Source organism: Salvelinus sp. IW2-2015, unplaced genomic scaffold (assembly GCF_002910315.2).
Source record: "Salvelinus sp. IW2-2015 unplaced genomic scaffold, ASM291031v2 Un_scaffold1213, whole genome shotgun sequence".
In the NCBI taxonomy this organism is placed as follows: Eukaryota; Metazoa; Chordata; class Actinopteri; order Salmoniformes; family Salmonidae; genus Salvelinus; species Salvelinus sp. IW2-2015.
This window is the reverse complement of record NW_019942781.1, coordinates 177,511-190,828: the sequence shown is the minus strand read 5'-3', so window position 1 is coordinate 190,828 and position 13,318 is coordinate 177,511. Positions and strand designations below refer to the sequence as shown.

At 41.7% G+C, this 13,318-nt stretch overlaps 1 protein-coding gene across 1 annotated transcript; it reads left to right on the top strand.

The window, feature by feature from the left end:
* Positions 1–4,358: 4,358 nt before the first annotated feature.
* Positions 4,359–9,487, top strand: LOC112070065 (protein FAM83F). Its single transcript, XM_024137472.1, has 4 exons — positions 4,359–4,913; positions 7,850–8,017; positions 9,033–9,154; positions 9,274–9,487. The coding sequence occupies exons 1-4, from the start codon at positions 4,443–4,445 to the stop codon at positions 9,485–9,487; spliced, it is 975 nt and encodes a 324-aa protein (XP_023993240.1). The 5' UTR covers positions 4,359–4,442.
* The last annotated feature ends 3,831 nt before the right edge of the window (positions 9,488–13,318 follow it).

Below are 13,318 nucleotides of genomic sequence, written 5' to 3'. Positions count from 1 at the left end.
TCAGGTAATTACATAAAGGTACGTACATTAATATTTGCATCATATAATTAATATTGTAATTTATATTACAACATGTACATGGAGGCCTCAGTATGTTCAGTTTATTATACAAATATGTCCTAAATCGCTCTAACATAGCTTCGTACATCGCTAATATCTCGGAAGTTGCTGTACAGAGACTCAGCCTAAAACCAACAGCAAGCAATGCAGGTTGTAGAAGCGAGCGGCTAGGAAAAACTCCTAGAAAGGCAAAACTAGGAAGAAACCGAGAGAGGAACCAGGCTATGAGGGGTGGCCAGTCTCTTCTGGCTGTGCGGTGGTGAGAATTATAACAGAACATGGGCAAGATGTTCAAATGTTCATAAATGACCAGCATGGTGTCAATAATAATCAGGAGTAAATGTCAGTGTGGCTTTTCATAGCGATCATTAAGAGTATCTCTATCTTCCTGCGGTCTCTAGAGAGTTGAAAACAGCAGGTCTGGGACAGGTACACGTCGGTGGATAATCGGATAATCTTCCAGTGAGATAGTTTGTCACTTGCAAATTGAAGGAATTGTTTGGATGCTACTTTAAGAAGTGATTGTTTGACAATCAATGAAAACATATGACTTGTTGTGTTCATTTGTAACCAGCCCCGCCCCGCAGGAGCCTTTTGCCTTTTGGTAGGCCGTCTTGTAATAAGAATTTGTTCTTAACTGACTTGCTAGTTAAATAAAGGTTAGCAGGTTAACAAATGGACATTAAAGGTCATTTTTTTTACAGTTTAAATTGATGGTCTTTACTATAACTCCATAACAAAATGTTGTCCAAACATCATAAGTCCGCCCCTGTTTATAAGGGAACTTCCACAACCCAACTACAGTGTGATATCCATTGGAGGTTGAAAACTGGGAGCTATGCTGCCACACATTTACTGTATGGTACTACACTTTTTGTATTGCTACCTTTTTGTATTGTTTGTAATGCTTGCTTTTAATTGTGAGGTCTCCATAGCAAATTATGTCTTGTTAGTGAACTACCAAATTTACAATGTCAGTTTGGGTATGCTTGTCATCTGTCTAAATTAAAACAATGATGTATATAAATCCTGGCTTGCTGATGCTATGTATTGGCCAATGAGATGCTTTGAAGCCACCGGTCAGCCATATTGTCACTCCTCAAAAGCAGTCTTCCATAGGAATTCATGGAATTCTTCAGTATTTAATTGAAATGTTTTTAGGACAAAATGACATGTAGTTGGGACAGTATTTTCAAAAAATGTCTCTAATGATCTGACACTGAGAACTATATTCCTGACCTGCAGTGTTGGGTAATAGTGAACTACATGTAATTCAACTAGTAATTTAACTACATTTTGCAGTAGCTCAGTGGTAGTTGAACTAAATTCAATCTAGGTAGTGTTTTCAGTAGTTATATATWTTTTTGCAATGTAACTGTAACGGCAGCCTTCCTCCTCTTCACGAGAAGAGGAGGTGTAGCAGGGATCGGACCAACACGCAGCGTAGCCAGTGCTCAACATGTTTAATAGACGAAAACAGTGAACACTTACAAATACAAAAATAACAAACGTGGCAAACCGAAACAGTCCTCTCTGGTGCAATGAACACAAAGACAGGAAACAACCACCCACAAACCCCAACACAAAACAAGCCACCTAAATATGATTCCCAATCAGAGACAACACAAAACACCTGCCTCTGATTGAGAACCATATTAGGCCAAACATAGAAACAGACAAACTAGACACACAACATAGAATGCCCACCCAGCTCACGTCCTGACCYACACTAAAACAAGTAAAACACACAAGAACTATGGTCAGAACGTGACATTAACGTTGTAGTAGCTACTGGAAATACACACTAATTTTATTTCAAATAAAGTAAAATATGTGTGAAGTAGGCAWTCGTTTCCATTCTTTTTCAGCATCAGATTTGCCTAATCCAATTACTACAGCGTTACATTGCAAAAAAAAGGAATTAACTACTGAAAAGACTACCTAGATTTGAATTTAGTCTTGCAATTTGTAGTCTATGACATTTCAGATTTACATATGATAATTTTTCACAAACAAGTTTGGATGTAGTAAACTACGTTTCAAAGTAACTTTAGTTAAGTAAACTATATTTTCCTTAAGGGAAGCATTAGTGTAGCTTAACTTCTTCCAGAGTGAAGTAATTGGTGGCTTGGTAAACTAGCCTACAGTACCAGTCAAAAGTTTGGACACACCTACTCATTCAAGGGTTTAGCTTTATTTTGTACTATTTTCTACATTGTAGAAAATTAATGAAGACATCAAAACTATGAAATAACACATATGGAATCATGTAGTATGCAAAAAAAAGTATTTTAGATTCTTCAAAGTAGCCACCCTTTGCCTAGATGACAGCTTTGCACACTCTTGGCATTCTCTCAACCAGCTTCACCTGGAATGCTTTTCCAACAGTCTTGAAGGAGTTCCCACATATGCTGAGTGTAAGGGGTGCGAACTGGTGGCAGAGAAGTCAGACGCAGGAGAGAAATAACTGTGTTTCCAACAGGGCAGTTTATTAACAAAACAGAATAATAAAATAAATGGGTACATAACCCAACGCACACCAGGACAGACGTGCACAAGCACTTACAATAAACAATCACCGACAAGGACATGAGGGGTAAAATACATAACATGTAATGATGGGATTGGAATCAGGTGTGATGGAAGACAAGACAAAACCAAAGGAAAATGAAAAGAGGATCAGCGATGGCTAGAAGGTCGGTGACTTCGACCGCCGACCGAACAAGGAGAGGGACCAACTTCGGCGGAAGTCGTGACACTGAGCACTTGTTGGCTGCTTTTCCTTCACTCTGAAATGTTAAAAGTTCTTGACATTTTCCGGATTGACTGACCTTCATGTCAAAGTAATGATGGACTGTCATTTCTCTTTGCTTATTTGAGCTGTTCATGCCATAATATGGACTTGGTCTTTTACCAAATAAGGCTATCTTCTGTATACCACCCCTACCTTGTCACAACAAAACTGATTGGCTCAAACACATTGAGAAGGAAAGAAATTCCACAAATTAACTTTTTACAAGGGACACCTGTTAAGTGAAATGCATTACAGGTGACTACCTCATGAAGCTGGTTGAGAGAATGCCAAGTGTGCAAACCTGTCATCAAGGCAAAGGGTGGCTACTTTGAAGAATCTCAAATATAAAATATATTTTTATTAGTTTAACACTTTTTTGGTTACTACATGATTCCCTTTGTGTTATTTCATAGTTTTGATGTCTTAACCAATTTGATAAGAAGCGTCTGCTAAATGACTTAAATGAAATGTTAACTCTATTCTACAATGTAGAAAATTAGTAAAAATAAATAAACCCTGCAATGAGTAGGTGAAACGATCGTCTTCGGAGAAAGAGAGGAGGAGTTCATGATGATGTTTTTAATTAAACTCAGAACACTAAACAACACAATAAACGATGTGAACAAACGAAACAGTACCGTGTGGCGACAAACACTGACACGGAAGACAAACACCCATAAACCAAAAGACAAAACAGGCTACCTAAATATGGTTCCCAATCAGGGACAACGATTGACAGCTGCCTCTGATTGAGAACCATATCAGGCCAAACACAGAAAACCAACACAGAAATAGAAAACATAGATTACCCACCCAACTCACGCCCTGACCAACTAAAACAAAAGACAAAACAAAGGAACTAAGGTCAGAACGTGACAGTAGGTGTGTCCAAACTTTTGACTGGTACTGTATATTTTCAGAGTAGCTTCCCCAACACTGCTGACCTGTGACCAAATGTTTTTTTTTTATGTATGTCACAGAACCAGAGTATCCAATAAAAGTATCTGAAGCACAGGGTCTGATAAATACATTTGGAATTGAACTGTTTTAGTTTTTGCTTTGAGTCATTTCATTTTAGTTGGCTAGACATTACAACATCATGTAGGCTAATTTATCTGTATTGAGTTCTATGTTAAACCTACAAGCCTATACACTACAGTATCAATGTGCTTTACGTGACACCACTCAATTCTTGGTTGGCCTTTATGAAAATTCAAAATAATCACATTTTCCATGCAAGAATTACCTCAACCACACAAAGATGGCGCCGTACTGTATGGTTGCCGTCTTTGCTATTTTGTGATTATTTTTCCTTGTTTTATAGTAAGCCTACTACTTATATTGATTACTGCATTGTTGGGAAAGAGTTTGCAAGAAAGACATTTAACTGTTCTTGTGCACGTGACAATAAAACTTGACATTTGAACTAGATTATAACAGTTTATAACAGAGTATAACAGAACTCCTCCCCCTACCTCTTGAACGTCACCTGTGTACGCGCCCAACACCTACAGGTAAAGGTGTATGCTACGGAGAAGTGCGGGGGAAGGAACAATTAACGGTTGGGAAAATTCCGGATACCGCTGCTATGGCCGAGTCTCAGCTTCTGTGCATGGACGAAGATCATGTCAACGAAAAGATACCCGAATCCAAAGCAGAGTTCTACTACTGCGAGGAGCAGCGAGCCGCGCTCGAGCAACTATTGAAGAACGGTGATGGCGCGTTCAAGATGCGACTGAAAGAGGACAACGTCAGAGACTTTCTATCCGCTCACGAGATTAAATGGATTCGAAAAACTTTTGATGAATATGATTCGGATAGTGAGTCCGAGAAGGGCGAATACGAAAAGGCTCAGGAGTCCAATGCAGACTCGGGGGTCCACTCCACATACTGGCCTCAGATGTCGGACACGGATGTCCCGCCGCTTGACATCGGCTGGCCAGGCAGCACTAGTTTRTATAAAGGTGTRACMCGAGTATCCGTGCACACGCACCCACCCAAAAACAAGGGGCCCCATATAAAAGAGGTTGTCAGGAGACTCATTCAAGAATCTAACAAGGTAATTCCAGTTCTAATATAAATTGATAACGGCATATTACACGTGAATAACGTAGTTTACATAATTTCTTCTTTGCCCTAAATTATTGAGTGAGGCCCTCACATTGTTCTCCCTCATTCTTTGTAGCTCAGAACAGTTTACAAATTACTTTGAATCCTGAGTCAGCATGACCCTGAATCATGCATTTGTGTTCTTCATCTTGACTGTTAATTTAATGTAAACTTCTCAACACTACATAGAATAGTTAGTGTCAGTTCTAGTGACCTATTTATCAGATCTGAATGTGTCAGTGTAGTTACTACAGTCGCTACATAGGCCTTGTGACAACAAACTCCTTTTTTGACATGAGGTTTTATTACCTACTTCTCAGGTAGCCTAGTGCTTAGAGCATTGGACCAGTAACCGAAAGGTTGCTAGATCGAATCCCGAGCTCACAAGGTAAAAATCTGTCGTTCTGCCCCTGAACAAGGCAGTTAACCCACTGTTCCTAGGCCGTCATTGTAAATAAGAACTGGTTCTTAACTGACTTGTCTAGTTAAATAAAGGTAAAACAGAAGGGGAACGTGTCTAATTGTTCTTCATTGACCTACAGTGCCCTCAGAAAGTATTCACACCCCTTGACTTTGGCAGTCATGTGAATTCAACAAGAGATGTGTGTCCTTAAGGCTTAGGACAGCCAGGTCCTTGCTCATCTGAGGAGTCTTACTTGAGGAGTCGTACTGTAAAATGAACCAAGGCGATTAGCAACAATGTAAAACATCTACTTCTATTTAGATTTTATTATGAAATGAAACGATGACATAATTGACCATTGTTGATTATTGACTATTGATTTATGTTATGCTGTTATTATCATAGATATAGAACACTGATGTGGTAATTTCAATCATCTTCATTTTCCCCTTCATCACGTCATTACGTTCTACAAGGAARTATCAACAGTTAACAGAAGTTTTGAAATGAATGTTCACAGTAGATCTCTAACTGGATGGAACACATGCAGTAGATAGGGATGTTGTAACAAGCGAAGCCACATGTGGAGGAGCTGGAAAGGCCAAACATTTCACAGTTCTAAATGTCAGACAGTTTCACATCAGAACCTGTAACAAGTCATTCAAAAGCGTTTCCCCAGCCTCACGTCAGTGTTTAAAAACACGTCCACACGAGGCTTTCTCCTCCCACATCCACTGTAATTCAACTCACTCAATCAAGAGTCCCTCCCCCTCTAAATGGCTGGGTAACCTGTCAGTCATGCTGCCTGGGACTAAATGTCAGGAGGAAGAACACGCATAACTCTGGGGTTAAGCTTGGCACAGGAGGACACGGCTATAGGGAAAGGAGATAAGCATGCAAACTTGATCTTAAACACTGTGGGTATAAGTATCCCAAATCCAGATAAGAGACTGGAGTGTTTGACCAGGTTACAGTTAACTTCTCTGGAACAATGGAATAACGCATACTCACTTTACATTCACATTTTATCTCCAATTCATGCAATCTCAATATTAATATTTTTTATCCTCGTACATGCAAAGTTGATTCTTGTCCATATCCGGTGTCTGGCTCTTCATTAGTCCACTGTTGACACAGTCCCAAAATGTTTTGCTTGTCAGCAGTCAAGTTTTCAAGATATTGAACTTTCAAGAAGCAAAGTGTTATTTTCCACATCATCATGATGATGCACAATATTGTGGGACTGTTTCAACAGTGGACTAATGAAAAAATACCAAAAGATGGTATTTCACTGAGAACAATGTAAATGAGGGGTCATTGTTCACTCCTTGAGACAGGTTAATGATCTACTGACAGGGAAGACAAGCCCGTGACCAGCTGTTCTGTGTGCATATGACTAGGTATGTCAATGAACTAAACAAACTGAAATCATGACAGGCCCTCATTGTAAATACGAATTTGTTCTTAATTGACCTGCCTGTTAAAATAAAGATACAAAAAAAAGAAAATAAAGGACGAGCCAGGAAGTGACTCTAGCCTTACTATAACAAGGCCTTCACTGTCCAATACTTTGTCATCATCACTCCTTTACCACTGTCAGCATGAGGCAGAGAGCATTACACTGCCCTATCCTAGTGTGGTACAGGACTAGGTCATAGTAATGCACCAGTGCTCATATTTCTTCACATGCAAAGTCTGTGCTCCTGAAAGACAACCAGCTCTGTTTTTACCTAAACAAATGCCATTGAAGGATTATAGGATTTACATTTCAATAACTGTGTGTTTGTGGTTGTGTGTCTGTGTGTGTGGTTGTGTGTCTGTGTGTGTGGTTGTGTGGTTGTGTGTCTGTGTGTGTGTGGTTGTGTGTCTGTGTGTGTGTGTGTGAGTGTGTATATATGATCGTGTGTGCGCACGTGTGTGTGAGGTGTCGGGGTTATTTATTGAATTTATACTTTTGCCTTTCCTCTGTCCTCTCTAGCTTGATCTTTGTAAATATCAACTAGTCTGGTATTATTAAGCAGATTTATCAGTCACCTTCTCAAGCCTCTCAAATATTATGACATACTTCTGTTTGGATTGAAGTGGAAAATTTGTCATAAGAAAATTAATCTTGACATTTCGGCTCAACTCGTTTTTCCAGTTAATTAGGGAGATTCTAATCTTACTTGAACAATTGAACCACAAATCTCCTGCTTTGAGTCCTTCAAATCCACCCCCTGTATATGGCTTTGTTGTTGTTATGTAATTGTTTTGTGTTACTTTTAGATTACTATAAAAAAAAAATCTCACTTTAGTTTATTTAGTAAATATTTTCTTATCTCTATTTCTTGAACTGAATTGTTGGTTAAGGGTTTGCAAGTAAGCATTTCACGGTAAGGTCTACACCTGTTGTATTCGGTGCATGTGACAAATACAATTTGATTTGATTCAGAGATATCATCCCCCTCTGTTCTTCCTCTAACGTTCCTATGTGTGATCCTCAGGTAGTAGCCGTGGTCATGGACCACCTTACAGACCTGCAGATCCTTCAGGACCTATTGGACGCAGCACAGAGACGAGTGGTGGCTGTGTACATCATACTGGAGGCTCGTGGTATGCTCCACTTCCTGGATATGTGCACTCGTTTACAGATCACTGCTCTGCATCTACGGGTAAGACAGGGATGCTTTGGCAGGCAGTAGGCAACAAACAAACAGAAACAAGTAATAGTTAGCGATGGTATTACCATGTCATTACCAGGTAAATAGCAGAGTGTCATGTAAACGGAAAGTGCAGCCACAACTTCTTGGCAGTAAAAAGCAGAATACTCTTCTGGCCTATTATTTTATTATCATCCATATTGGCACACTGTCTATACTGGTGTAGGATCTTAATTTGAGCCAGTTTGCTACAACAGGAAAATAATCCTGCAGCAACAGGAGATGGGAATTATTATGTGGATTATAATTCATGGGCATTTTTGTAGGGATTGATACATTTTTCAAAAGGGAAAATCAAGTCTGACATTTCAAAGTGGAAATTACAAACTTCAGAAGCCTCTTTAAACCTCAAATACACCACAAGTTAAAAATGTTCTCCTGTAACATGGTGATCAAATTAAGATCCTACATCTGTAGATGTTGATCTATGTAGACAGAAGCTTGTGCAGTAGATCTAGCCTATTTTATATGGAATGCTGGATAACCTAGTGTATGTGTGTGTGGTGTCAGTTGATAAGCCTCTGAAAGGCCCTTCCAGTGTTGAGACTCTGTCATTGTTGTTTCATAGACACTGCTGTTCATTGAGCCGAAAACAATCCAGTCCTGTGGAACTTGATCCTTGACCAAACAAGTGTTAACAGCATAGGGTAGCATCCTTCTGACGTGTCTGTTTCTGTGTTTATGTCTCGGACAGTCTTTTTCACTCTCTCCAACTCACTCCCATTCCTTGCTCAGTAAATAGACCTGCCTCGACTGTATACTCAAGGGGTTTAACTCAACCCTTGCATCACCAGTTTCGGATTTGCTTACCATGAAAGTTTACTTTGGTCGTGGGTGGTAACAGCACAATTTCCCTTAGTGTTTGATATGATACTGTTCAGTACTTGGAAGTATGATAGTCACTGACTCATGGTTTATACTGTAATAAGGGCACCTGTCTAACTCAGTATCTGTGTGACTCTTTCAGAACCTGCGTGTGCGAACGGTGAAAGGTTCTGGGCTGGCCCTGTCATTTGGCAGGCTGCCCGGCTCTCTGTGCTCCAAATACATGCTGGTGGACGGAGAAAAGGTTATGTTTGGCTCTTACAGGTCAGTCATTTTCTCAGTCATACACTTCCACTCACATTCATTCAGCCAGAGCAAACATGATTTGACCTACTCTTTGAGCTTTGAGTCTGTGTCTCACTCTCTTGTTCTGTCATCTCCAGCTTCACATGGAGCTCCTCTAGGATGGACAGGAACACCATCACAGTAATGTCTGGGCAGGTGGTGGACTTCTTRGACAATGACTTCAGGGAAATGTATGCTGTATCTGAGAATGTGGACCTTTACAAGGAGTTCCACATTACCAAGCCTCCCATGCCTGCGCCGGTACGGAAGGTGGTGGTCCCCAAGCCCCTGTTGATGTCTCAAGGGGTTTAATCAACCTTGGCATCAACAGTTTTGGAATTTGCCTCTACGTTACAGTAATAACTGTTGTGAACTCGTTGGTCGTGTGGGGTGGTAACAGCACAACTTGGTCCCCACTCTTAGTGTTGTGATATGATACTACGCATGGGTAGCTCCATGCCATGTGAAGCTGGAGAGGGCCAGAACAAGAGAGTGAGACACCAGACTCATAAGCTTGGAAGTCTGAAAATGAGTTACAGAGTCAAAATCATTGTGATTCTCGCTCTGGTTCCTTGGTTGTATATGAAATTGATGAGTGTAGCTGTAAAGTGTTATGCGTTAATGAGAGAAAAAAGGATCGTGGAACGCACTGTCTACATGACTCAGTATCTGTGTGCTCTTTAGAACTTGCGTGTGCGAACGGTGAAAGGTTTTGGCTGGCCTGTCATTTGCAGGCTGCCGCTCTCTGTGCTTCCAATACATGCTGGTGGCGGAGAAAAGGTTATGTTTGGCTCTTACAGGTCAGTCATTTTTCTCAGTCATACATTTCCACTCCTTCAATTCAAGCAGAGCAACATGATTTGACCTACTCTTTGAGCTTTGAGTCTGTGTGCCTCACTCTCTGTTCTGTCCATCTCCAGCTTCACATGGAGCTCTCTAGGAATGGACAAGGAACACCATCACAGTAATGTCTGGCAGTGGTGGATTCTTGACAATGATCAGGGAAATGTATGCTGTATCTTGAGAATGTGGACCTTTACAGAGTTCCACTTTACCAAGCCTCCGCACTGCCTGCGCCGGTACGCGAGGTGGTGGTCCCAAGCCCCTGTTGATGTCCACTCCGGTTTCCAGGTGTCTCCTAGGGGAACTCTCGGGGCAGGCTGACAGAGGGTGCTGCACATAAATACCACAACCCTAAGTAATTTCTGTGGTGGGGAAAGTCTCGGGCTGCACTGGGGTCCTTTACAGGACCTCTCCACACTGCAGAGACTCACTGGGCGGTGGGCACTCGAACGGAACCGGACTGTCGACCGCTACTCCATGCCAAAGGGGGCGTAGTGTGGAACTGGACAAGGTCACTACGAGACCAGTTTTTCTGTGGAGGAGACTGTTAGGAGGATGGAAGGGAGGTTCGCATTTAAGCGCCAGGGCCTTAGGTGGAAAGAAACAACGCAGTTTCTTTCAGGCTTCTTCCTGAAAGGCGGGATCCAATCACAACAATGAGACTATAGAGGAGGATGGGCACTATGTCAAACCCTCCTCTCCACCGCCAAACCCCCTCCCCTGCTGGCGCCAACCCGCACCCTAGTCAAACTCCCTCCCTAGCCGCCAACCCCTCCTTGCCCATCGAACGCCTCCCCTACCCGCCCAACCCCTCCCTACCCCCCAACCCCTCCTTACCACCGAACCCCCTCCCCTGCGCAACCCAAACCCTCCCCTACCACTCAACACCCTCTCCTACCCGCCCAACCCCTTCCGACCGCCAAAACCTTCCTCTACGCAAGTCTCAGAGACGATAGCACTGAGGACTCATTTGAGATTGTAGAGAAACCGGTCCTCTGTTGAAATTTAAGAAAAAAAGCTTCAAAACTGCCTCAAAGAAGTATGTCTCTAATGACCCTCAACAAAGGAGAGGATGACGGTAATGTTGTTATATTCTACGCATTTGTGGTTTTCATTTTGTTTCTTTTGAATATTAATGGCAATAGTCCTCACTGGAGTTGTTGTTTGTTGGCTCATCATTCTTTTTTTTCTTTCCCTCTAGAAAGGGAAACAGAAGCCTTCCAAGAGGAACTGCATTCAGTCCCTGAGATGAAGAGAGGGAGGACAGGATCAGCTGGAGAGACAGAGACAGAAGGACATTTGCACAGTTAATTGCCAGTATCAGATGCAGTATTTAGATGAGTACGTAGTGACATGCCATGCGCAGAAGTATAGTAATGACATGCCATGGCAGGAGTAATAGTAATTGCATGTCATGGCAGGAGTTATAGTAATGACATGCATGGCAGGAGTATGGGTGATTTTCATGTCATGGCAGGAGTCATGGTGATTACATGTCATGGCAGGAGTATAGTAAGTGCATGTCATGGCAGGAGTATAGTCGATGTCATGGCATGAGTAGAGTGTTTACATGTCATGGCAGGAGTATGGTGATTACATGCCATGGCAGGAGTATAGTGATTACAATGTCCTGGCAGGGTAATAGGTAATGCATGTCATGGCAGGAGTATTTAATGACATGTCATGGCAGGAGTATAGTAATGTCATGGCAGGAGTATAGTGATGTCAATCATGGCAGGAGTATAGTAATTGATGTCATGGTTCAGGCTAGTATAGTGATGTCATGGCATGAGTAGAGTGATTTACATGTCATGGCAGGAGTATGGTGATTTATATGCATGGAGAGTATAGTGATTCATGTCATGGCAGGAGTAAGTAATGAATGTATGGCAGGATGTATTAGTATGACATGGTCAATGGCCAAGGTAGTATGGTGATTACATGGCATGGCAAGGAGGCATAGTGATGACATGCCATGGCAGGAGTATATTAAGTCATGACATGTCATGGCAGGAGTATAGTAATGCATGTATGGCATGGAGTAAATGGTGAAATTACATGGATGGCAGGAGGATAGTGATGACATGCCTTTATGGCAGGAGTATAGTCATCGACATGTCATGGGGCAGGAGTATAGGTATGACATGTCATGGCAGGAGTATAGTAATGAATGGTCACATGGCGGGAGTATAGTAATGACAATGTCATGGCGGGAGTATAGTAATTACAACATGTCATGGCAGGAGTATGGTGATTTCATGCCATGGCAGGAGTATAAGTAATTACATGTCCACGGCTGGGAGTATAGTAATTACATGTCATGGCAGAGTAATAGGTGATTCATGCCATGGAGGAGTATAGTGATTTCCATGCCATGGAAGGAGTATAGTAATGACATGTCATGGCAGGAGTATAGTGATTACAATGTCATGGCAGAGTATAGTAATTGCATGTCATGGCAGGAGTATAGTAGTGACATGCTCATGGCAGGAGTATAGTAATGACATGTCATGGCAGATTATGGTGATTAGATGTCATGAAGGAGTATAGTATTGCAATATTCATGGCAGGAGTGTAGTCATGACATGCCATGGAGGAGTGTAGTAATGAACATGCCATGGAGGAGTATAGTAAATTACAATGTGCTGCTCATTCTATGAACTACTGTAATGTTCCTTAGTGAGACTTTTGGTGTGAGACTGTGTGGACCGCATGCTTATCAGTTTAGAGTGTGAGAGTCTTCAATGCCCAGACCCGCTGTTTCCCTTTAATTGAGCATAATTTGTTGTTTAGGCAGGAGTGATTTGGATGCCACATACCAGTGAGTGTACTCCTGAGTCCTGCCGTCTCAGATGGCATTCACCACCTGTGTCAGGGAAATGCAAGTACCGACATGATCGGTGCAGTCATTCGATGCTTGAAAACTGATCTTATGTTACTGCTCACATGTCATAAGAAATCACATGTGTATTGCTCTTCTCTGTATCACTGTCATTGAAACAGCAGCTTTTGAACGCTAATAAATGGATGGCGTTAAACCACACATCTATCCCAGGTATGATGTATTCTGAAATGTGTCTATCTTCAGGTTACTATGGAGAAGGAAAAGTGTTGGATCAGCTTTCTCTTCTCCTCACACAAGGTATCACCTTACCAGGGCACTTTGTTAAATTGTCCATGGACTGGCCCTTTATCTCCACTGGGAGTGGTGCTAGTTTGTCTAATATGGATGTTGTTTTTAACAGATCAGACACAGATACGCGCTTCTGCTGTTTAACATGCAACAATACTTGTCCTCTA